Raw genomic sequence first — 25,159 nt, 5'->3', positions numbered from 1 at the left:
ACCAATCAGAAGTTGGGACAGGGGCAATATAATAATAACAATAATGATGATATTTTTAGGCACTTACTATATGCCAAGCACTGTTCTCTAAGCACTAGGTACATAAAAGGTAAGCAGGTTGTCCCAGGCTCACAGTCTTAATCCCCATTTCACAGATGAGGTAACTGAGGCCCAGAGAAGTTAAGTGACTTGCCCAAAGTCACACAGTTGATAAGTGGCAAATATGGGATTAGAACCCACGTCCTCAGACTCCCACACCCGTGCTCTTTCCACTAAGCCACATTCCTTCTAAAAAGACATGTGCCAGGCACTATACTAAGCACTGCAATAGATACCAGCTGATTAGGTTGGACACAATTCATGTCCCATGTGGGGCTCACAGTCTTAATCCCTATTTTACAGATGAGATAACTGAGGTACTCCAAAATTAAGCGACTTGCCGGAGGTCACACAGTAACCAAATGGTAGAGCCCAGATTAGAACCCAGATTTTCTGACTCCCAGGCCCAGGCTCTTTCCACCGGGCCGTGCCGCTCCTCAAGTAATACAACAATTCTCAGTGAGTAATTAGCACCTCCAAACCAACTATGTAATATTTAATGGAAAAAAAAGTTCACTGAGGCTATCCAGAAAACAAACACTCTTATTCTTGCAGAACTCAGCAGCCTGACTTATTTTGCATATGGATGCATGTTTAATTAGTGGCCCTTCTGTAAGTGTCTGCAATTAGCATTGTGATGATTAATAAAATAACCCCTTTTAAGCTTCATTTAGCCAGCAGAACTGCAAAATCAGGAATAATTAATTCATCATTAATAAATCATGGCTGATTAACTAATCCGTTGATTACGAACACATTACAGAACAAACTCCCACCTGAGCACTGGTAATTTTTCCAGCGTTGATCACAAAGGGAAGTGAAGATGGAAAAAGGCAAACTCCATCCAAAACCACGATAAACAGCAAGTATAGCCTTATGACTAGGGAAATTAAGAACAGACCAATGCATGCTCTAACGTGATTATAGAGATTACTGGCTCACAAGGGCTGGGGAAGGAAAATACTCTATATGTTGAATCAATCAATCAATCGTATTCATTGAGCACCTACTGTATGCAGAACACTGTACTAAGTGCTTGGGAGAGTTCAATATAACAGTTGGTAGATATGCTCCCCGCCCAAAGCAAGTTTAGTGGAGCGCTCCATAGCAGTTGATGATGACTGAGAAGCAGTGTGGCCTAGTGGAAAGAGCACAGGCCTTAGAATGAGAGAACCTGAGTTCTAATCCTGACTCCGCCACTCACCTGATGTGTGACATTGGGAAAGTCACTTCACTTCTCTCTGCCTCAGTTCTCGCTGCCTCAGTTCTCTCTGCCTCAGTTCCCTCATCTGCAAAATAGGGATTCGATACCTATTCTCCCTCCTATTTAGACTGTGAGCCCCACGTATGACCTGAATATCTTGTATCTACCCCAGCACTTAGTATGATGCTTGCTATATAGTAAGCACTTAACAAATGCCACAGTTTTTACTGTGATGGTATTTAAAATGCACCTACTATATGCAAAAGCACTGAGGCAGAGAACAATTAATCAGATCAAACACTGTCCCTGTCCCACGCGGGGCTTACAGTCTATGAGTGAGGAGAGATATTTTATCCCCATTTCACAGATGAGGAAACTGTAGCATGAGAATTTAAACTGACTTGCTGGATGTTTTGATCATCCTTTCAATAATCATTTCTCGGACACTGGGACATTATTACAGTCGTGGTCTTCATTCCTATTGCTTTATAATATTGGCTGTACATTTTATAAAGCTAAGCAACAAAAAAAGGAAGCAAGAGTTAGAAATTGTGGATAGCTAGGGAAAGGCTAATCTATACCACAGGGGTCAAAACTCCCAGGTAAGGAATTGTCAGCCATCCCTGAGATAGTGGAGAATAAAGACAGAATCCCAGTGTATAGGAGTTGGCAGAATCGAGGCTGGATGGTTGTAGTCTATGTTTAGGCAGCCAGTCTTGGAGAAGAAATCTCAGGGGCCAAGTCACACGCTTGAAGAATGGACTCTGAGATCTACCCCAGATCAAATGGGATATCAAATTGGAACAAATGTTCAAGACTAACAAGGTAATGTCCTCTGTCTGCTGTGTGATCTTGGGCAAGTCACTCAAGTTCTCTGTGCCATAGTTATCTCATCTGTAAAATGGGGATTAAGACTGAGAGCCCCATGTGGAACATGGACTATGTCCAACCTGACTAGTTTGTAACTACCCCAGTGCCTCCAATGTAGTAAGCACTTAACAAATACCATAAAAAAAGTCCAACAGTGCTACCAAATACTCTTATCATTATTTCCATATCTTTCACTATCTCATATTCCGTTGCAACAGAAAACAGAGAAGCGGCATGGCTTAGTGGAAAGAGCATGGGCTTGGGAGTCAGAGGTCATGGGTTCTAATCCCAGCTCCGCCACTTATCAGCTGTGTGACTTTGGGCAAGTCATTTAACTTCTCTGTGTCTCAGTTACCTCATCTGTAAAATGGGGGTTAAGACTGTGAGCCCTACATGGGACAACCTGATTACCCTTGTATCTATCCCAGCACTTAGAACAGTGCTGGCCACATAGTAAGTGCTTAATAAATACCATTATTATTATTATTTTTATTATTAAAACTGGGAGCAAGGAGGACAGTGGAAATATTTTAAGGACATGGGAAAACAAAGCTTTCTACCTGCTGCATCCCAGCTGAAAACTGGAAATCAGTTGCCACAGATTGACCAGCATGTCATACAGTCAAGCAAGAAAGGAGCAACTTTATTCAAGCAGAAACTTCATAAGAATTATTGAGACATTGAGATAAAAATGAAAATAGGCTGACACTGCAAACATCAAACGTGACAGCACAAGAGACCATCTTTGTTTGGATATTTACAATGGGGCTAGGACTGTAGGTCCCACATTGGCCTTTTCAGCCTCACTTGTGACCCCCTGTCCCCACAGGTGAATTTCACCTTTAGTGTTGTCTTATTAGAGAAATGGGGGAGGAAGGGGGAGATGTAAATGGAAAACTACAATTCTTCTGTGCCTCAGTTACCTCACCTGTAAAATGAGGATTATGACTGTGAGTCCCATGTGGGACGTGGACTGTGTCCAACCTGATTCACTTGTATCTACGCAGAGCTTAGTAGAGAAGGAGCGTGGCTCAGTGGAAAGAGCATGGGCTTGGGAGTCAGAGGTAATGGGTTCGAATCGCAGATCTGCCGCTTGTCAGCTGTGTGGCTGTGGGAAAGCCACTTCACTTCTCTGTGCTTCAATTACCTCATCTGTAAAATGGGGATTAAGACTGTGAGCCTCACATGGGACAACCTGATTCGCCTATAGCTACCCCCGCTGCTTAGAATAGTGCTCAGCACATAGTAAGCACTTAACAGATACCAACATTATTATTACAGTGACTTGATCTCATCTACCTCGCCACCTACCTCTTGCCCAAATCCTGTCTCTGGCCTGGAACACCCTCCCTCTTCATATCAAACAATTACTCTCCCCACCTTCAAAGCCTCTGACTCTCAGGCCCTTAATAATAATTGTGGTATTTGTTAAGCGATTATTATGTGCCAAGCACCGTTCTAAGCAACGGGGTAGATCCAGCGCTTAGAACAGTGTTTGGCACATACTAAGCGCTTAACAATTACCATCATTATTATCATTACTATACAAGGTAATCAGGTCAGACACAGTCCCTGTTCCACATGGGTCTCCCAGTCTTAATCCCCCCCTTTACAGATGAGGTAACTGAGGCCCAGAAAAGTTAAGTGGCTTGCCCAAGGTCACACAGCAGACATGTGGCAGAGCTGGGATTACAACCCACCTCCTCTGACTTCCAGGCCCTTGCTCTTTCCACTAGGCCATTATTATCAGTAATAATAATTTTGGTATTTGTTAAGCACTCACTATGTGCCAAGCACAGTTCTAAGCACTGGGTAGATACAAGATAATCAGGTTGTCCTATGTGGGACTCACAGTCTTAAGCCCCATTTTCCAGATGAGGTAACTGAGGCACAGAGAAGTTAAGTGACTTGCCCAAAGTCACAGAGCTGATAGGTGGTGGAGCTGGGATTAGGACCCATGACCTCTGACTCCCAAGCCCGTGCTCTTTCCACTGAGCCATACTGCTTCTTTATGATACTTTTGATAATTAATGATAATTTTGGTATTTCTGAGCCATCACCTCTGAATAATTAATTAATTAATGTTGGTATTTGTTAAGGGCTAACTATGTGCCGAGCACTGTTCTAAGCAGCGGGGATAGATACAGGGTAATCAGGTTGTCCCACGTGAGACTCACAGTCTTCACCCCCATTTTACAGATGAGGTAACTGAGGCACCGAGAAGTGAAGTGACTTCCCAAAGTCACACAGCTGACAGGTGGCAGAGGGGGGATTAGAACCCATGACCTCTGACTCCTAAACCCGGGTTCTTTCCACTGAGCTACGCTGAATAGGGGTCCGCCTCTGAATGGGACCCCTCGTCGTTGTCTTCTCTCCATCTCCAACAGTTCACTGACCCCAAGGATTATCCTAAGGTAAATTTGCAAATCAGTGGGTGTGTTTGAGTGCTAAAGCACACAGGCAATCCCAATGAAGTGTAGTCACTAGATGGCAGCAAAATAAATCTTCCTGCAATCCCATCCATTATACTTAACTTCATTCCAAATGTCCTGGCTGTCAAAAAGAGTTAATCCTTCTCCCCAGATACCTAATGTTCTAGCCGGGAGTAAATTTGGGTCTTGAAAGAATTAGGTTCACTGAATATAAATGGTGGTTTATAAATGTTAAGTAGCAATTTGGTTGAGAACTAGAACACAATACAAATGCTAAACACAGCGACCCTCTTATGGAAAAGAATCTTACAATCTTCTTGGCGAATTAGTTTCCTAATTATGTTCCCGAGTGAACACTTAGCTCTTTATTTTCAAGTCAAAATTCAACTGAAATATGGGCCCTTTCATTCTATTTGTTTTACAGAGATGTTTTTATGCAAAGGGCCTGAAAACATCTCACATCACCCACCATCCACCCGGGACATCTCCCACCCAAACCAAGCAAGCAAGCGCAAAACACACAGAACCAAGGAGGAGCAGCATTGCTTAACGGATAGAGCATGGGCCTGGGAGTCAGAAGGACCTGGGTTCTAATCTCCACTCCTCCACTTGTCTGCTGTGTGACCTTAGGCAAGTCTCTTCACTTCTCTGTGCCTCAGTTACCTCATCTGTAAAATGGGGATATGGACTCTGAGCCCCATGTGGGACAGGGCTGTGTCTCACCTGATTACTTTGTATCTACTCCAGCTCTGAGAGCAGTGCTCTGCACACAGTAATTGTTTAAAAAAAAACCCAAAACAACAAACAAAAAACAGTAATTGTAACTCAGCGAGAATTCCTTCTCTTTTCACCACTGGCTGTCTTGGGGAGAATAACCAGTTTACAGTTATTGGTAATAATAATAATTGGAGTACTTATTAAGCCTTTATTATACACCAAGCCCAAGGTAGGTACAAGATCAGAAACAGTATCCCTCTTGGGGCTCAAAGTTTAAGGGGAAGGGAGAACAGGCAATTAGTCCCCATTTTACAATCAAGGAAACTGAGGTACAGAAAAGTTAAGTGACTTTCCCAAGGTCACACAGCACCTAAGAGGCTGAGCTGGGATTAGCATCCAGATTTTGTTTTTTTTATAATGGTATTGGTTAAGCGCTTACTATGTGACAGACACTTTACTAGCTTCTGAGGTAGATATAAGATAATCAGGTTGGACACAGTCCCTGACCCACATGAGGCTCGCAGTATTAATCCCCATTTTACAGATGAGATTACTGAATCCCGGAGAAGTGAAGGGACTCCCCTGAGGTCACATAGCAGACAAATAGAGTTGGCATTAGAACCCTGGTCCTCTGATTCCCAAGCTGGTGCTTTTTCCACTTGGCCTTGTTTCTGCCTAGTCCTTTGCCCCCTCCACTAGGCCACGTTGCCTCTTAACATTCAACCTTGAGTGAAGAGTTCAAAAGTTTTAAAGCAATTTCCCTAGGGTGCAGGACTTAATTTGTGCCAGGATGCAGTCCTGACATCTGTGGGCAGTGCCCAGGTTCTAATGCTAGAGTTCTGGCATCTTCAGCAGAGCCCCAGAGCTTCAGAGGTATATGACAGGCACCCATACAACCCAAAAGGAACTGTAATCTCTAAACTGTGAATGTATTGTGGGCAGGGAATCTGTCCATTATCATTATTATTATTATTGTGATATTTTTAAGCGCTTACTATGTGCCAAGCACTGTACTAAGCGTTGAGGTGGATACCGGCTAATCGGGTTGAACAAGTCCCTGTCACACATAGGGCTCACAGTCTCAATCCCCATTTCACAGATGAGGTACCTGAAGCACAGAGAAGTGAAGTGACTTGCCCAAGTTCACACAGCAGTCACGTGGCAGAGCCGGGATTAAAATTAGACCTTCTGACTCCCAGGCCCACATTCTATCCACTACACCATCCTGCTTTTCTGTTATACTCTTCCAAGTGCTTAGTACAGTGCTCTACACACAGTAAACAATAAATATGACTGACTGACATTGGTTCAGGTGTATGTCCTGGAGCAAGACCATAAACTCTCAGCACCCGCCTCAGCACCCCATTCCCAAGGTAGGGATGCTTCTGCTCCTCAATCGTCCCCCATTCCTCAGGCTTCTCTCTCCTAGTACAAATTAGAGAAGTAGCATGGCCAAGTGGATACAGCAAAGGCCTGGGAGTCAGAGGACCTTGGTTCTAATGCCAGCTCCATCACTTGACCTCTGTGTGACTTTGGGCAATTCATTTAACTTCTCTGGGCCTCAGTTACCTCATCTGTAAAGCGGAGATTAAGACTGTGAGCCCCAGGTGGGATATGGAAGGTGTTCACCCTGATCATCTTGCATCTACCCCAGTGCTTAGTCCAGTGCCTGGAACATTATAAGCATTTAAGGAATACCATTAAGAAAAATTTAAGAATTGTCCTCAGATGTTTCAGATCAATAGTGTATCTGTTATTTGAGGGTCTGGGACTCTGTCTATTTCTTGCTTACTTTATTTATTGCTTGCTTCCAAGTGCCTAGTCAGTGCTCTGTTCAGAGAAGATTATCAATATTGATGGTAGACAAAAGGCACCAGGATTAATCAATCCATCAATGGTATTTACTGAGTGCTTACTATGTGCATTACAAACATTATACTGAGCACTTGGGAGAGTATGAAACAACAGAATTAGCTGACACATTCCCTGCCCATAACCATTCCAGTGCTTAATATAGTGCCTGGCATGTGGTGAGTGCTTAACAAATGCTTTTAAAAAAAAGATCTTAAAGTAGCATTAACTTGCTTTATTAAAATAAAATATTACAGCAGCAGCAGGGATTACATTCATTTTAAGGGATAGAGATGTCATTATTTTTAACATTTATCTTTTCTACATGAGGGGAGCTGGAACCCACATTCTGAACACTAACAATGGTTTAACATTAGCTTCTCTGAACATTCTTAGCATCATTTTCACAAATACAGAGTGCATTAGCAATGTGACATTTGTTGTTTTTGGTATGGAAGATATCCAAGCAAGAGAGAAATTACTCCTCTCACAGATACATGCTAAATGAAACTGGCTGTCAATTTTTCATGCCATCCAAATATCTCATGAATGGTTCCCAGGTCCAACAAAGGAATTCAGACAGAGCCAAACAAATCCTAGGGCCTTGGGGTGGGGTTGGGGGAGCTGGGTAGCCAATGATGTGTGGACTGACCGGCTCTATTGCCCTGTGACCCCATCCAGAAAGAGAAACTACGTTGCCACTCGAGACTGAGAAGTTATGTGGCCCTCCGCAATGGCAGGGCCCATTTCCATTGGTGGATATGGTCACATAACTTCATGGTGCCCATAAAGTCCACCATGCCAGGGGCAAGTTGAAATCCAAAGTGCGGATAGCATCATGGACCTGGACTTATATAACTGCTACGTCACTACCTACTCATTCAATCATATTTATTGAGCATTTACTGTTTGCAGAGCACTGTGATAAGCACTTGGGAGAGTACAACAGAATGATATTTAGCAGTAATGTGTAAATCTCAACCCGGAGGCCTTCAGACTGTCAAACTGCCTGTCAAAACAATAACCGTTTTACCACTGATGTCGACTCTCTGATCATCCCTCAGGGACATCTTCAGTTCTCCTCCACGGCAGGAACACTGAAAAGCTAAAGGAAAAAATAAATAAATTAGGTAAAAGTCATTGAGCCCTCTTCTGCCTGGATGGCAGGAGAGCAGGTAACCTTGAGTTCATGGAGGAACAGCTAGATCAATCAATCAATAAATCAGTCAATAATATTTATTGATTGATTACTCTGTGCAGAACATGGTACTAAGCATTGGTAGACACATTCCTGCCCAAAACGAGCTCACAGTCTAGAAGGGAAGACAGACACTAATATAAATAAATTACAGATATGTACTTAAAGTATGGTGGGACTGAGAGAGGAGTGAATAAAGGGAGCAAATCAGGACAAAACCGAAGGGAGTGGGAAAAGAGAAAATGTCAGAGAAGGCCTCTTGGAGAAGATGTGCCCTCAATAACGATTTGAAGGTGGGGAGAGTAATTGTCTGTCAGATATGAAGAAGGAGGGCTTTCCAAGCCAGAGGCAGGACATGGGCAAGAGGTCAACGGTGAGATAAATGAGATCGAGATACAGAGAGTATATTGGCAATAAAGGACATAAGTGTGTGGGTTGGGTTGTAGTAGGAAAGTAGTGAGGCGAGGTAGGAGGGGGCAAGGTGATTGAGTGCTTTAAAGCCAACGGTAAGGAGTTTCTGTTTGATTCAGGGGTGGATGGGTAACCACTGGAGGTTCCTGAGGATTGGGGAAATATGGACTTACATTTTTGTAGAAAAATAATCCAGACAGCAGAATGAAGTATAGATTAGAGTGGGGAGAAACAAGAGACTGGGAGGTCAACAAGGAGGCTGATACAGTGATCAAGGCGAGATAGGATTAATTCTTGGATTAAATTGGTAGCAGTCACAATGGAGGAGAAAGGGTGGATTTGAACTGACAGGATTTAGTGATAGACTTATAGTGATTGATAGTGATTTAGATTGATAGATGTGCACTGAATGAAAGAAATGAGTTGAGGATAATGCCAATGTACGGACTTGCAAGACAAGAAGGATAGTGGTGCTGTCTCCAGTGATGGGAAAATCAGGGCGGGGACAGGGTTTGGGTGCCAAGATAAGGAGTTCTGTTTCATACATGTTTAAGTTTGAGGTAATGGCGGGGCATCTAAGTAGAGAAGTCTTGAAGGTGGGAGGAAATGCAAGACTGCAGAAAGGGAGAGATATTAGGTCTGGAGATGTAGATTTGAGAATCATCTGCACAGAGGTGGTAGTTGAAGCCATGGGAGCATATGAGTTCTATAGGGAAGGGGTGTAGATGGAGAATAGATGGAGACCCAGAACTGAACCTTGAGGGAGCTCCATAGTTAGATGATGGGAGGCAGGGGAGGAGCCTGCTAAAGAGACTGAGAAGGAGCAGCCAGCGAGATAGGAGGAGAACCAGGAGAGGAGTGTCAGTGAAGCCGAGGGTGGATAATGTTTCCAGGAGAAGGGGTGGGCCACAGTGTCCAAGGCAGCTGAGAGGTTGAGGAGTATTAGGATGGAGTAGAGCCTGTTGGATTTGACAAGAAGGAGATCATTGGTGACCTCTGAGAGGGTGGTTTCTGTGTAGTGAAGGGGATGGAAGCCAGATCCAAAGGAGCCAAGCAAAGAATTGGATGAGAGGATCTGGAAGCAGCAGGTATAGACAACTCACTGAGGGATTTTGGAAAGGAATGGTAGAAGAGAGATGGATTGATCTTATTTTAGTTCTTTAGCCCCTCCGCATCCACTGTGCTTGGCACCATGAGCCAGCCGGCATGGGAACACAGATGCAGCATGGTGAACAATTCTCCTCCATCCATATCAACTACTCTTTCCAAGACCACACAACAGCTGCCTCAGTAGTACTAGTAGTCATAATAACAATAATGCTATTTGTTAAACGCTTACTATGTGCTAGGCACTGTACTAGGTGCTGGGGTGGATACAAGCAAATCAGGATGGACACAGTCCCTATCCCAATAGTAGATTAGGAAATCCCTGTGGGCCAGGAGCCCCCTAAATTCCCACCCATGCATTCTTTCCCAGAACTTAGTCAAATCGTATTTATTGGGCCCTTACTGTGTGCAGAGCACTTGGGAGAGTAAGATAAAAGAACAGACACTTCCCTGCCCTCAACGAGCTTATAGTCTAGTACAGTGCTCTGCACACAGTAAGTGCTCAATAATACCATTGATTATAGTAGTAATCAGCATGGCTTAGTGGAAAGAGAATGGGCTTGGGAGTCCGAGGATGTGGGCTCTAATCCCAGCTCGCCACTTGTCTGCTGTGTGACCTCGGGCAAGCCAGTTAACTTCTCTGTGACTCAGTTACCTCATCTGTAAAATGGGGTACATGAGCCCATATGGGACAACCTGATTACCTTGTATCTACCCCAGTGCTTAGAACAGTGCTTTGGCACATAATAAGCACTTAACAAATACCATAAATTATTATTATTATAGTAGTTATTTAGAACCCACTCTACTAAGCACCTGGGAAGTGCAAAACATGAACGAGATACATCGTCTGTTCTCAGTAAAAATTAGTGAGGTAAGATAGGAAGAGGCGACCTGCTTAAAGTCAATTACACAGAGTTTCTGTTTGATGTGGAGATGGTTGGGTCACCATTCATTCAATCATATTTATTGAGCGCTTACTGTCTACAGAGCACTGTACTAAGTGCTTGGTATGTACAATTCATCAACAGATAGAGACAATCCCTGCCCATTGGGCTCACAGTCTAAAAAGGGGAGACAGACAACAAAACAAGTAGTCAGGCATCAGTACCATCAAGATAAATAGAATCATAGATATATACATGTTATTAATAAAATAGAGAAATAAATAATATATACAAATATACACAAGTGCTGTGGAGCAGGGAAGGGCGTAGAGCAAAGGGACAGAGAAGGGAAAATGGGGAGGGGAGGAGGGACGGAGGGAAAGGGAGGGCTCAGTCTGGAAAGGTCTCCTGGAGGAGGTGAGCTCTCAGTAGGACTTCGAAGAGGGGAGGAGAGTTAGTGGGGTGGATGTGAGGAAGGATGGCATTCCAGGTCAGTGGTAGGATGTGGGCCAGGGGTCGACGGTGGGAGAGGTGAGAACGAGGCACCATGAGGAGGTTAGGGGCAGAGGAGCGGAGTGTACAGAGTGGGCTGTAGAAGAAGAGAAGGGAAGTAGCAGTTTGGATGGAGAGGAAGGGGCGGATCTTGGCAATGTTGTGAAGGAGAGACCGGCAGGTTTTGGTGATGGATTGGATGTGTGGGGTGAATGAGAGAGCAGAGTCAAGGATGACACCTAGGTTGCGGGCCTGTGACAGGAAGGATGGTAGTGCCGCCCACAGTGACAGGAGTCAGGGAGAGGACAGTGATTGGGAGGGAAGATAAGGAGCTCAGTCTTGGACATGTTGAGTTTTAAGTGGCGGGTGGACATCCAGGTGGAGATGTCCTGAAGGCAGGAGGAGATATGAGCTTGGAGGGAGGGAGAGAGAACAGGGGAGGAGATGTAGATTTGGGTGTCATCTGCATATAGATGATAGTTGAAGCCAAGGGAGTGAATGAGTTCACCAAGGGAGTGAGCCTAGATGGAGCACTGAAAGTATTTGAGGAGTGAGATATTACACATCTCTAGACTCTAAGCTCATTGCGGGCAGGGAACGTGCCTGTTTATTGTTGTATTGTGCTCTCCCAAGCACTTAGTACAGTGCTCTGCATGCAGTAAGCGCTCAATCCTTTGATGCCTTCAATGTACTTGGAATCAATCAATGGTAGTTATTGAGTGCTTATTATGTACAGAGCACCGTACTAAGCACTTGAGAGATTACAATACAAAAAGAGTTGGTAGGCATGTTCCCTGCCCTCCAGGAGCTTATAGTAGGGAAGGAGAGATGAACATTAAAATGAATTACAGATACATATACAAGTGCTGTGGGGCTGAGGGGGCATAAAGGGTACAAGCCAAGTGCACGGGTGACAAATAAGGGAGAGGGAATAGAGGATAGGAGGGATTAGTTGGGAAAGCCCTTATGGAAGAGATGGGACTTCAATAGGTCTTTGAAAGTGGGGAGAATGGTCTGGCATTTAAGAATGATACTGATTATACTGATCGATTATAAAATGAGGATTAAGACTGTGAGCCCCATGTGGGAAAGGGACTGTGTCCAAACCGATTATCTTTTATCTACCTTCGAGCTTACTACAGTACCTGGCACACAGAAGGCCCTAAACAAATACCACCATTATCAATATCATTAAGAAGGGGGAAGGAGTTCCAGGCCAGAGGGAGGACAAGGGCAAGGAGTTGGAGGGAAGATAGATGAGATTGAGATATAGCAAGTAGGTTGGGAAGACATCAGGTTAACAGCCTGGAAAACAGCTTTCATCATATTCCCAAATTGGGGACCCACAAGCCAATAGCCAGAGAAACAGCATGGTGAGGTGGATAGAGAATGGCCCTGGGAGTCAGAAGGTCATGGGTTCTAATCCTGGCTCTGCCACTTGTCTGCTATGTGACCTTGCGCAAGACACTTCACTTCTCTGTGCCTCAGTTACCTCATCTGTAAAATGACGATTGAGACTGTGAGCCCCTTGTGGGACAGGGACTGTGTCCAATGCGATTTGTTTGTATCCACCCCAATGCATAGTACACTGCAAGGCACATAATAAGTGCTTAACAAATGCCATAATTATTACTAATTATTAGTAATTCCCCACAACTTCCTCTGTGCTTCCACTCTACAATGTCTCAGGAGTTTGGGCCTTCCAAGTCAGCTGACCTACAAACCAAGTGATGTCATTGCTAGATCATAAGCAGGCGACTGAGCCCAGCAACTTGTTCTAGTGAACAGGAAAAATGCTAATCTGATTTGGATAGAGGAAAACAATTTGGCCACCACCAAACAGTCTGACAACCTGTTTCATACCCTGCAGTGAACAGGAATGATGTTAATCTGATCTCAATAGAGGACAAATAATTTGGCCACCACCAACACCTCCTGACAACCTGTTCCAAACCCTGCAGTGAAGGGAATGTTGCTAATCTGATCTGGAGAGAGGAAAAATAATTTGGTCATAACCAAATACTGTCTGACTGCCTGTTCCCTACCCTGCAGTGACCGGGAAAGATACTAATCTGATTTTCATAGAGGAAAAAAGAATTTGGCCACCACCATACACAGTCTGACAATCTGTTCCATACCCTGCAGTGAACAGGAATGATGCTAATCTGATCTGGAGAGAGGAATATAATTTGGCCACCACCAAACACTGCCTTGACTTTCTCCCCAAATGACTCTGAGTCAAAGTTTGGGTATTTCATCACCCGTCCCTTTCTCCTCTTCCAAAAAAGTTATAGAGTTTTCAAATATAATGATCCATCATGAAACATTTTTCATTTATTACATCACATTAAATTTTAAACAATGAGTAGGAATTTAAGGAAGCCCAAGGGTTTAAAGGAAGGACACAGGTATAACTGTCTGAATTGAAGATGAAAGAAAAAATAGACCCTGCAAGAATGATAACAAAAACAGCTTTTCCTACCTCGCATTTCTTTTTTCCCCAGTTGTTGGGACCAGTAGCCGCTGAGGACAGCATGGGCAGATCCTAAAAGAAAAGGAAAGGGAAAAATCCTGACAGGTGCATGGCTTCCACATTGCAGAAAATTCAAAAATGATTGCGGGCAATGCTTAAAAATTGGCTTTGTGTGGCAAAATCATGGTGACTTTGGTGATGGTTGTCATGGTATTTATTGATCATCCCCTGGATGCAAGGCACTGTACTACTAAGTGCTTAGAAAAGTACAAGAGAAGCATGAGACCTGCTCCCTGCCCACAAGGTGCTTCTGCTCTAGAAGGGAGACACAAAATAATTGACCATATAACTGATTATACACATGTAAATTACTGCCAACCTACTCACTGTACCTCGATCTTGTCCACCTTGCTACTGACCTTTCATCTACGTCCTGCCTCTGGCCTGGAACACCCTCCCTTTTCATACCCAACATAAGATTACTCTCTCCCCACTTCAAAGCCTCACTGAAGGCAAGTTTCCTCCAAGAGGCCCTTCTTTCTCTTCTCTTTTTCTTCCACTCCCTCTGTGTGGCCCTGACCTGCTCCTTTTTTTCATCCCCACTCTCAGCCCATAGCACTTATGTACACAACCGTAATTTATTTATTTATATTAATGCCTGTCTTCCCCTATAGACTGTAAGCTCATTTGTGGGGCAGAGAATGTGTCTGTTATATTGTTCTATTGTACTCTCCCAAGCACTTAATACAGGGCTCTGCACAGAGTAAGTGCTCAATAAATACGATTGATTAATATATAATCATCATTTCACTAGGTGTGGTGACCATCACCCCCCAAACAACCCCTCCTCCCTCTCCCCCCCCACACCCACACCCACACACATAAAGCTAAATGTTGGTTGGGAGGGAAATGTGAACACAATAGCTAAACCAATTATTAAAAAGAATGGACATTTTTCCCACATAATGGACTTAGTGAGTTTGCAAAGGGGTATGGGATAAAAACACCTCATCTAGTGCACTTTCTGGCCAGCCTTTCAAGCAAGCATCAATATTGCCTAGCCCACCCACCCTCAGGGGTCAGTGAACAGTTAAATGCAATCAGCAGACATTTTTACACAGCCAATACAGGAAGAAGGGAGTGGTAGTGGAAGAGGAAGTGGGGGCCCTTTCCAAAATTTCTTTTCTATCATAAAACTCATTATATTACTTGAACGTGAAAATTTTTAAAATCTTCTTCCAGCTATGGAGTCTAATAATAATAATAATAATTGTTGAGCATTTAGTATGTGTCGAGATAATCAGATCATAAGCAGATCAGATACAGTCTCTGTCCCATATGGGGCTCACAGTTTAAGTAGGAAGGAAAATAGGTATTGAATCTCCATTTTACTGATAAAGAAATTGAATTTCAAGAATTTTAAAGACTGGCCCAGGGTCGCACAGAAGGCAAGTGGCAGAGCCAAGATTAGAAACCAGGTCCCTTAATGCCCAGGCCCTTGCTCACAAGAGGAAGATAGCTGAAACTCCATCTGGACAAGGCCAGGTTTTCTGGGGGTGAAGAATTGGGGAGGAGAGATAAGAGTCCCGATGAAGCTCCAAAGCCCCAATAATTTTTAGCGAGGAAGAGCTCGTCTTTTGTATTCTGGGCCCACCCCTGAATAGAGAAGGTGGAGCCCAATCAGAATAACTTCAGGCTTTGACTGACGATGAAGTCTTTGACAAAAAGACGGAAAGGTAAAATGTGTGGGAGTTTTGAGAACGACGACCAGTGAGAAAGGAACAGTTAGAAAAAAAAAACTTTCTTTCCTCATGGTTAAAGTTTTTTTTTTCTTTTTTATGCTATTTGTTAAACACTTACTGTCAGGCACTCTACTAAGTGCTGAGATGGACATAAATTAATCAGATTGGATACAGCCCATGTTCTACATGGGACTCCCAATCTTAATCCCCATTTTACAGGTGAGGTAACTGAGGCAGGGAGAGTTAAGTGACCTATCCAAGATTCCACATCAGACAAGTAGGAGAGTCGACATTAGAACTCAGGTCCTTCTGACCCCCAGGTTCAAGCTCTATCCATTAGGCCAAGCTGCTTCTTTAGCCAAGTTACCTTAATTGGCAAAAGAGACAGATGCCAGGCATATGTACTGGCAAATGAGAAGAGCCAGGACTACGAATTGCCAATTCCTCAGGGGCGTTAGCCTCCTCGGCAGTTGTGTGGACGTCATTTCTGAACTCCACTTTCTCAGCAAAGAGTGGTTGGCTTTTTTTCCCCATTGTCAGGGAGTTGTTTTTTCCTGATTCTATAAAATCTCGAGGTGCTGAGCTAAGCAGAGTGAAGGAAATGCTGAGTCCCTGAATTCCTCCTTGGTTCCTGAGGGACTGAGATGACATCCTGGAAACAACTGTACTTCGGCCATCTGACACTGGACCGGAGGCCCCAAGGACTCCCTCCAATTCAAAAACAGCCACTGCTCCCTGCTGAGTTTCTGATTCAGTTCCGGGATCTTCACATTCCTTCTGATCAATCACCAATTTGTTCAGGACTTGGCTTTCTGCTTCCTTACCTCCTGCCCTCTGCTTCCTTCTTTTATCCCTTCCACTCCAAATGTTTTTCCTGCATTAGCTCATTTTTACCCACTCTCAGGCTCATAATTATAATAACTGTGGTATTTGCTAAACACCAAACACTGTATTAAGCGCTGGAGTGGATACAAGATCATCAGCTCCCACGGTTTAGGTGGGAGGGAGAACAGGTATCAAATCCCCATTTTGCAGATGAGGGAACTGACAGATCAAGAAATTCAGTGACCTGTCAAAGGTCAGAGCAGGCAAGGGGTAGAGCCAGGATTAGAACCCAGGTTCTCTGACTCCAGCCCCCGTTCTTTCCATTCAGCCATACTGCTTCTCATCTTCATAAAGAAACCAGAGATTTGGATTGAGAAGCAGCACAGCCTAGTGGGTAGAGCCCAGGCTTGGGAATCAGAAGGATCTGGGTTCTAATTCCAGCCCCGCCAACTGTCTGCTGTGTGACCTTGAGCAAGCCACTTCATTTCTCTGGGCCTCAGTTACCTCATTTGTAAAATGGGAATTAAGACAGTGAGCCCTATGTGGGAAAAGGGCTTGATGCAACCTGATTAGCTTTTATCTACCCCACTGCTTAGTACAATGCCTGGCACATAGTAAGCAACTGACAAATACCATAAAAAAATTCAAGTTTTATTCCTTTCATTCAATCTTATTTATTGAGCGCTTACTGTGTGCACAGCACTGTACTAAGCGATTGGAAAGTACAATGTGCCAACAGATAGAGACAATCCCTACCCAAAAACGGGCTCACAGTCCAAAAAATGAATCCTGTCAAGGGGTGGAGATTGACAGTGTCATTGTCTGAGTGACTTCACCTCAAGAGATGTTTGTCTCTAAGATGTGCAGAATCAAATTCTGAACGAGAGTTCTCATCATGCAGGGACAGGGTAGGGGGTGGGGAGGAAGTGTGCATGTGTGTGTCTGAAGCTGTGATTGGCAGGGAATTGCTTTGCACACATTAAGCACTCAATAATTACAACTAAACAAATGAACGAATATGAATGAACAGGGAAGGGGAGACTTAAGAGAAAGTTAACCTAAATGGTTAGGTTAGATACACATCACCTGTGGAAACTCACCTGTGACAGGATCTTCAGGAATTCCATACCACGGGGCAAAATATCTAGAGTAAAAGTCGTAAGCCTGGGGCTTTCCACCCGGCTGTCCTTTCAGGGTGAGGATGAGGCCTTTAACCTTCCCAGTCCTCTCGAATTGTGGGAGATTCTGAGCAGCCACTTTAAGGTTCTCCAGGAACGACCTAGTTTTTTAGGATGGAGAAAGGAAGTTAGCCACATTTGAAACTGTCGCCTTTCCTACCCTACAGCTGTAGCGGAGACTGCAGTTCAACAGCCTTCCACTCAGGTGCCTTGACCACAGGTGAGATCCGTGACGTGGTGACTTACTCTGTGCAGTGCACTGTACTAAGCCCTTAAGAGAGTACAATAGAGTCTGCAAACATGGTCCCTGACCTCAAGGAACTTATGATCTGGTGGATAGAGTGTAAAAGGCAGCCTGATAGGGGTGAAGAATGGCCACCAGAGTGATCAGGCCATTGAGTTTACATTCTGCCCCCTAGAGAGAATAACAGAAGGCCAAGGATGAAAACCCTTCTGGAGCCTCTGCTAACTCACCGGTTTGCTCACCCTGAAAGATCAACAGGCAGGAGCAGATGATTCCATCCACACATTTCCCTCCCCGATTCCTCGCTCGACTGTGGCAAGGCAGTCCCCAAATTTTGGCACCTGCTTTAGGTTTTGCAGGGTGCATTTGTGTCCCCCGAAAACTAAAATCGTCGACTTACATGGGTGTGGATCTAAGTCAATGGGTCTAAGTCAAAATTCGCTGTGGGCAGGGAATATGTCTGATACATTGTTGTGTTGTAGAAACAGCATGGCTCAGTGGAAAGAGCCCAGGCTTGGGAATCAGAGGTCATGGGTTCTAATCCTGGCTCCACCACTTGTCTGCTGTGTGACCTCGGGCAAGTCACTTAACTTCTCTATGCCTCAGTTACCTCATCTGTAAAATTGGGATTAAAACTGTGAGCTCCATATGGGACAATCTGATGACCTTCTATCTACCCAGTGCTTAGAACAGTGCTTGGCACACAGTAAGCACTTAAATACCACTATTATTGTTATTATTATTGTACCCGCCCAAGCACTTAGTACAGTGATCTGCACACAGTAAGTGTTCAATAAATACAACTCACTGATCGATTGATTGATTGAGTGAGAGGGCACACAAGGAGTGAGAAAGGGAGAAGAGAGGGAAGGTCATCACAACTGCCTGAACTCAGGGACCATGGGGTCCAAGTCTTGGGAAGGTGGGGCTTGAGAGATGCCACATCCCAGAATCTTCTGCTGCCCTCTGGGCTATGGTAGCAGATGGGTGGCTCGTAGAGAGGGTGGTGATGCCTGCGCTGGCCTCAAATCTCCAAATGGTGAGAGACAGCAATAGACGACAAAAACTATCTCATTCACTTCCTTCTCCTCTTCTCCTCTGTCCCCCTCCCTTTCCTTTTCCCTTCCTCCTCCTCTCCCCTCTTAGTCTTTCTGACCCCACCCCTTTAGGCTTCACCCAGCCTCAGATTTCTGGGTCACCTTACCCTAAGAACCCAGTGGCCCAAAATGGCCTCTCCTGATGAAGGAGACCAGGATAGGGAAATAAAAGTAGGTGGCCTCAAATTCAGATATAAGAGTCTCTACTAAAGGGAAAATAACAGCAAGCACTTTCCCACCTTACTGCAAAGTACAAAGCCAATGAAAGTGGATCTAATTCCCCTCTTGTACCCAAAGAAACCACGACCAAAAACCAATTTAAAAAAGTTACTGTGGGCAGGGAACATGTCCACCAAATATTATATTGTAATATTGTACTCTCCCAAGAGCTCAGTACAGTGCTCTGCACACAGTAAGCACTCAATAAATATCATTAAAAATGATGATGCACATGATGAAGTTCAGCTAGCCAGAAAGGGACTTATGTGATTCAAAAAATTTGATTCCAGTGAAAGTTCTGCTTACCTTTCATACTTATCACTGAGGCGAACGAGGAGTTTCTTGATGTCTGGAGAATAACGAATATCCTGAATCTGCACATCTCCTACTGCTGCCTGAAAAAGAGTGCTTCATGAAACTGGAAACAAAAAAAATCTCCAGGGCAGAGCTACTGGGAATGTTCCCAACTTGTGTAGGAGCAACTAAATGATCACAGGTCTTATTAAGATGACTGAGGTGCCCCCCTGACAATCACCTACTCACTGATTACTGTCCGTGTCTATGTTTGGGACCTTAATCCTGGGAATTCAGAGGGGGCCTAGGGCCGGATCCAGGTCAGCAGGGCCCTGGGCTAATTATTATTATTACAATAACAATAACAATTGTGCTATTTGTTAAGTGCTTATTATGAGCCAGCCACTGTACTAAGCACTGGGGTAGATACGAGATAATCTCTTTTGACACAGTCCCTTTCCTACTTGGGGCTCCTAGTCTCAATACCCATTTTACCGATGAGGTAACTAAGGCGCAGAAAAGCGAAGTGACTTACCCAAGGTCACATGGTAATGGCACTACTTAACTTCTTCTTCCCTCTCCCCACCCCCAAACCAAACTGCCTCACTGGAGTTTGCCCATTGCCCCCTCCGCCATACACATAATCAGCATGGCTTAGTGGCAAGAGCACGGGCTTGAGAGTCAGAGGTTGTGGGTTTGAATCCCATCTCTGCCACTTGTCAGCAGTGTGACTTTGAGCTAGTCGCTTAACTTCTCTGTGCCTCAGTTAGCTATGTAAAATGGGGATTAGGACTGAGCCCCATCTGGGACAAACCGATAACTTGTATCTCCCCCAGTGCTTAGAACAGTGCTTGGCACATAGTAAGTGCTTAAGAAATGCCATCATTATTATCATCAATGGTATATTTTTTCAGGGGGGCTTATTTGTTAAATTCTTATTATGTGTCAAGTATTAGTCTAAGCATTGGGGTAGATACAAGTTAATCAGGCTGGATAGAGACCCTGTCCCACATAGGGCTCACAGTCTAAGTAAGAGGAAGAATAGGTATTGAATCCTCATTTTGTAATTGAGGAAACTGAGGCACAGAGAAGTTAAGTGACTTGCCCAAAATCACACAGCAGGCAAGTGGCAGAATCTAGACCAGAACCCTGGTCATCTAGCTTCCAGGCCCATGCTTTATCCACTAGGCCACGCTGCTTCCCTGTTGCATGCTTACAGTGTGCAGAGCACTGTACTAAACACTTGGGAGTTACAATGCAATAGAATCGGTAGGCACGATCCCTGCCCACAGGGAGCTTAAAGTCTAGAGGGGTAAGACTGACAAAATAAATGACAGAGGAAATGGCAGAGTGTAAGGAAATGTATTTAAGTGTTGTGGGGTGAGAGAGGGGTAAATAGCAAGTGCTTAAGGGGTACAGCAGAAGTCAGAATGGGGAAAACTGCTAGGGCAGTTAGGGGGCAATCAGTCAGTCAATCGTATTTATTGAGTGCTTAAGGTATGCACAGTGCTGTACTAAGTGCTTGGGAGAGGATAATATAACAGATACATTCCCTGCCCACAATGAGCTTACAGTCTAGAGGGGGAGACAGACATTAATATAAGTAAATATAAATTATGGATAAGCACATAAGTGCTGTGCAGCTAGGAGGGGGGATGAATAAGGAAGCAAGTCAGGGCGACGTAGAAGGGAGGAGAGGAAAGGAGGGTTTAGTCAGAGAAGGTCTCTTGAAGGAGATGTGCTTTCAATAAGGCTTTGAAGAAGGGGAAGAGTCTGTCAGATATAAGGAGGGAGGGCATTCCTGGCCAGAGGCAGGACAAGGGTGAGAGGTTGGCGGTGAGGAAGATGAAACTGAGGTACAGTGAGAAGCTAGGCATTAGAGGAGCAGTGTGTGGGCTGGGTTATAGTAGGAGAGGAGCGAGGTGGTCCTTAGGCTTCTTGGTGTGGGAAGGGAATGTCACTGTTTATTGTTGTACAGTACTTCAAGTGCTTACTACAATGCTCTGCACACAGTAAGCGCTCAATAAATACAACTGAATGAATGAATGAGCCAAACAGGAGACAGGCCCTCTGCTGCCTACCATGTAAAAATGAAAACAAAGAAAACCACTAGATTGTAAGCTCCCCACCTACCCCACTTGAGGTTAGGCATCATGCCTCCCAAAGCCTTAGTACTGTACTCTACAGACCATACACGCTCAATAAATAACACTGATTGACTGAATGATAGAACCACCACCCTTGAAGAACATCCAAGGAAGCTTGAGATAAGTATGCATGGGATGCCTGAGCTGAGAGAACTCTTCTGTAATTATTTCTAATAATAACAATAATTGGGGCATTTGTTAAATGCTTACTACATGCCAGGCACTGTACTAAACACTGGTGTGGAGATAAGTACTGGGTTGGACACAGTCCCTGTCCCACTTCGGGCTCAGTCTCAATCCCCATTTTACAGGTGAGGTAACAGGCACAGAGAAGTTAAGTGACTTGCCCAAGGTCATAAAACAAACAAGTGGTGGAGCAGAGATTAGAACCCATGACCTTCTGACTCCCAGGCCTGTTTCTATGACCCATGAGCCAAATCAAGGCACTGGAGGCTTCTTTGCAAAAACAAGGCTGCTTTTCCATCAGATGAACTTTAAACCTGAATTGGATTGTTACTTATGTATTCATATTATTGTCTGTCTCCCCACTCTAGACTGCAAGCCTGTTATAGGCAGGGAAGGTGTCTGCTAATTCTGCTGCACTGTACTCTCCCAAGCACTTTAGTACAGTGCTCTGCACACAGTAAGCGCTTAATAAATACCACTGATTGATTGATTGTGCTTGACTCTAGGCTTAATCTCAGCATCTGTGTAACCACATCTCCCTGGCTTTGCTCTCTGGAGGTGACACAAATACCCAGCCAGTGCTCAGCTAATAAGTACTTCCATAAGCCTTTGCATTTCAGGAACCAACCTTTATCATGTCGTCTACTTCCTGGGAATCCTGGATTTTAAAAAGAAAGCAAACACATGTTTTAAAACAAGCATGATCCCGGGGGGGAACCCATTTTGAAACACTAAGAATCCATAACTGACCTGAATGTAAGTTGAATAAAGGGGCAGGTCCAGTACTATGTCATCTTCTACTTGTCTGGCCTTTAGTTCCCCACTCAGCGTTACAAAAGTTAGAGTAGAGTTGATATTTTCTGGCAAGAGAATATCATTTTTTCAAAAAGGAAACTGATCATTAGAAAAGGGTTGAGGAAACAGGGCAACTCTCTTTAAAATACACTTTGAACATTTCTCTCCAAAGTGGTATATATCTGCCTGAATCGATAGTCCTTCTCAATATTGTATCCGTTTCTAACTTTCTGCTCACACTTTCAATTATACATGGTGTCTTTTACAGTTTTAAATTTAACAATAAAGTTTACAATGCTTTTACGCTTTCTCTTTGTGTGTCTCTTCCTTGAGAGGCAGCATGACCTAGTGAATAGACCATGGGCCTGGGAGTCAGAAGGATCTGGATTCTAATTCTGGCTCTGCCACTTATCTGCTGGGTGACCTTAGGCAACTCACTCAACTTCTCTGGCCCTCGATTACCTCATCTATAAAATGGGGATTAAGACTGTGAGCCCCATGTGGAACTTGAACTGTGTCCAACCTGATTAGCTTATATCTATCCTTGCACTTACTATAGTTCCTGACACATAGTAAGTGCTTAACAAATACAATTGGTCTGCTGTGTGACATATCTAAATGTAAAACAACACTCCCGTTTTGATTTGACTTTAATGAATAAATGCTATAGCAAAGCTTTTTTCTTTAGAAAGTTGAAAACGCGCCTTGTTGAGGGCACATCTTCTCCAAGAGGCCTTCCCTGACTAAGCCATCATTTCCTTTTCTCCCACTCCCTTCCGTGTCGCCCTGATTTGCTCCCTTTATTCACCCCACCATCCTCAGCTCCACAGCACTTATGTACATATCTGTAATTTATTTATATTAATGATTGCCTTACCCTCTAGTCAATCAGTCAGTCGTATTTACTGAGTGCACAGCACTGTACTAAGTGCTTGGGAGAATGGAATTTAACAGACACATTCCTTGCCCAGAGTGAGCCTACAGTCTAGAGGGGGAGACAGACATTAACAGAAATAAATAAATTACAGATACATACATAAGTACTTTGGGGCTGGGAGGGGGGATGAACAAAGGAAGAAAGTCAGGGTGATACAGAAGGGAATTGAAGAAAAGGAAAAGAGGGTTTAGTCAGGGAAGGCCTCTTGGAGATGTGCCTCTAGGCAGTAGGCTCACTGTGGGCAGGGAATGTGTCTATTGTTATATTTTACTCTCCCAAGAGTGCTCTGCTCTCAGTCAATGTTCAATAAAATGTTCAATAAATACGACTGATTGGTGCAATGAATCCTCTCTAACCAGGCAGCTGCCTATCCAAATTGATTCCAATTTGGATCAAATTGGAAGATAAGTAATCCAAGCTAGTTGGGCATAATGATAATAATAAGCATGGTATTTGTTAAGTGCTTACTAAGTGCCATTATAAACAGATCTGACCTAGTCCCATTCTTCATTGGGCCCACAGTCTAGGAGGAATGGAGAACAGGCATCTTGTCCTCATTTCAGAGATGAGCAAACTGAGGCCCTGGAAAGTGAAGTGACTTGCCCAAGGTCACACAGCAGACAAGTACCAGAGACAGGACTAGAACCCTGGTCCTTCTGCCTCACAGGCCCGTGCTCTTTCCACTAGGCAATACCTTCCCATGGTCTTCCCTGAGGAGAACAGAGATTAACAGTAACCTTTCTGTATACTGAGCTGTTGACCTCTTATTGTTCCGTGACCAGGTTCTTGATACACTGGTCAGACTGATGGGTGGAGAAGCCTGAGCCCACTTGTCAGCTGTGTGACTTTGGGCAAGTCACTTAACTTCTCTGTGCCTCAGTTACCTCATCTGTAAAATGGGGATTAAGACTGTGAGCCCCACGTGGGACAACCTGACTCCCCTGTGACTATCCCAGCGCTTAGAACAGTGCTCGGCACATAGTAAGCGCTTAACAAATACCAACATTATTATTATTATTATTATGTTGTTGAGTCACGACAGACTCCCAGAGCAAACGCAAAAACACAGCCCAAGCCACCCAGTCTCCATGCTGCAAAAGCCCACAAACAAAAGAGAGCCAAAATAATAATAATAATAATAATAAACTGTGGTATTTGTTAATAATAATAATGTTGGTATTTGTTAAGCGCTTACTATGTGCCGAGCACTGTTCTAAGCGCTGGGGTAGACATAGGGGAATCAGGTTGTCCCACGTGGGGCTCACAGTCTTAATCCCCATTTTACAGATGAGGGAACTGTTAAGCGCTTACTATGTGCAAGGCACTGTTCTATGTGGGGTAGACACAACCTTATCAGGTTGGACACAGTCCCTGTCCCACATATGGCTTAAAGTCTAAATCTTATTTTATAAATGAGGGAACTGAGACACAGAGAAATGACTTGCCCAAGATCACACAGCAGATAAGTGGTGGAGCACGAATTAGAACCCATGACCTTCTGATTCCCAGGCCCATGCTCTAGCCATTATGCCAAGATAACAGTGGTATTTGTTAAATGCTTACTATATGCCAAGATCAGTACTAAGAACTGGTGCTGATACCCAAGAACCAGGTTGGATGAGAAGCAGCATTGCTCAATGGACAGAGCCTGGGCTGGGGAGTCAGAGGTCATGGGTTCTAATCCCTGCTCCACTGCTTGCTGGCTGTGTGACTCTGGGCAAGTCACTTAACTTCTCTGTGCCTCAGTTACCTCA

General features: G+C 44.1%; 1 protein-coding gene across 3 annotated transcripts in view; it reads right to left on the bottom strand.

The window, feature by feature from the left end:
- Positions 1-7,387: 7,387 nt before the first annotated feature.
- The window catches only part of PBLD (phenazine biosynthesis like protein domain containing), a 30,002-nt gene continuing 12,230 nt past the window's right edge, over positions 7,388-25,159 (bottom strand). For 2 of the 3 annotated variants that reach the window (XM_001505956.5, XM_003431320.4), the window contains 6 exons: positions 22,424-22,533; positions 22,302-22,331; positions 19,353-19,441; positions 17,409-17,587; positions 13,751-13,813; positions 7,388-8,278 (listed from right to left, as the gene is read on the bottom strand). In XM_001505956.5, coding sequence (XP_001506006.2) covers positions 8,166-8,278; positions 13,751-13,813; positions 17,409-17,587; positions 19,353-19,441; positions 22,302-22,331; positions 22,424-22,533 — 584 coding nt within the window. In that variant the 3' untranslated portion in view covers positions 7,388-8,165. The remainder of the gene's footprint in view (positions 8,279-13,750; positions 13,814-17,408; positions 17,588-19,352; positions 19,442-22,301; positions 22,332-22,423; positions 22,534-25,159) is intronic. The other variant, XM_007672287.3, reaches the window with a different exon arrangement.

The sequence above is a fragment of the Ornithorhynchus anatinus genome, chromosome 3 (genome assembly GCF_004115215.2).
Source record: "Ornithorhynchus anatinus isolate Pmale09 chromosome 3, mOrnAna1.pri.v4, whole genome shotgun sequence".
Lineage (NCBI taxonomy): Eukaryota > Metazoa > Chordata > Mammalia > Monotremata > Ornithorhynchidae > Ornithorhynchus > Ornithorhynchus anatinus.
Note: the sequence above shows the minus strand (reverse complement) of the source record. Positions and strands in the feature narration are given on the sequence as shown.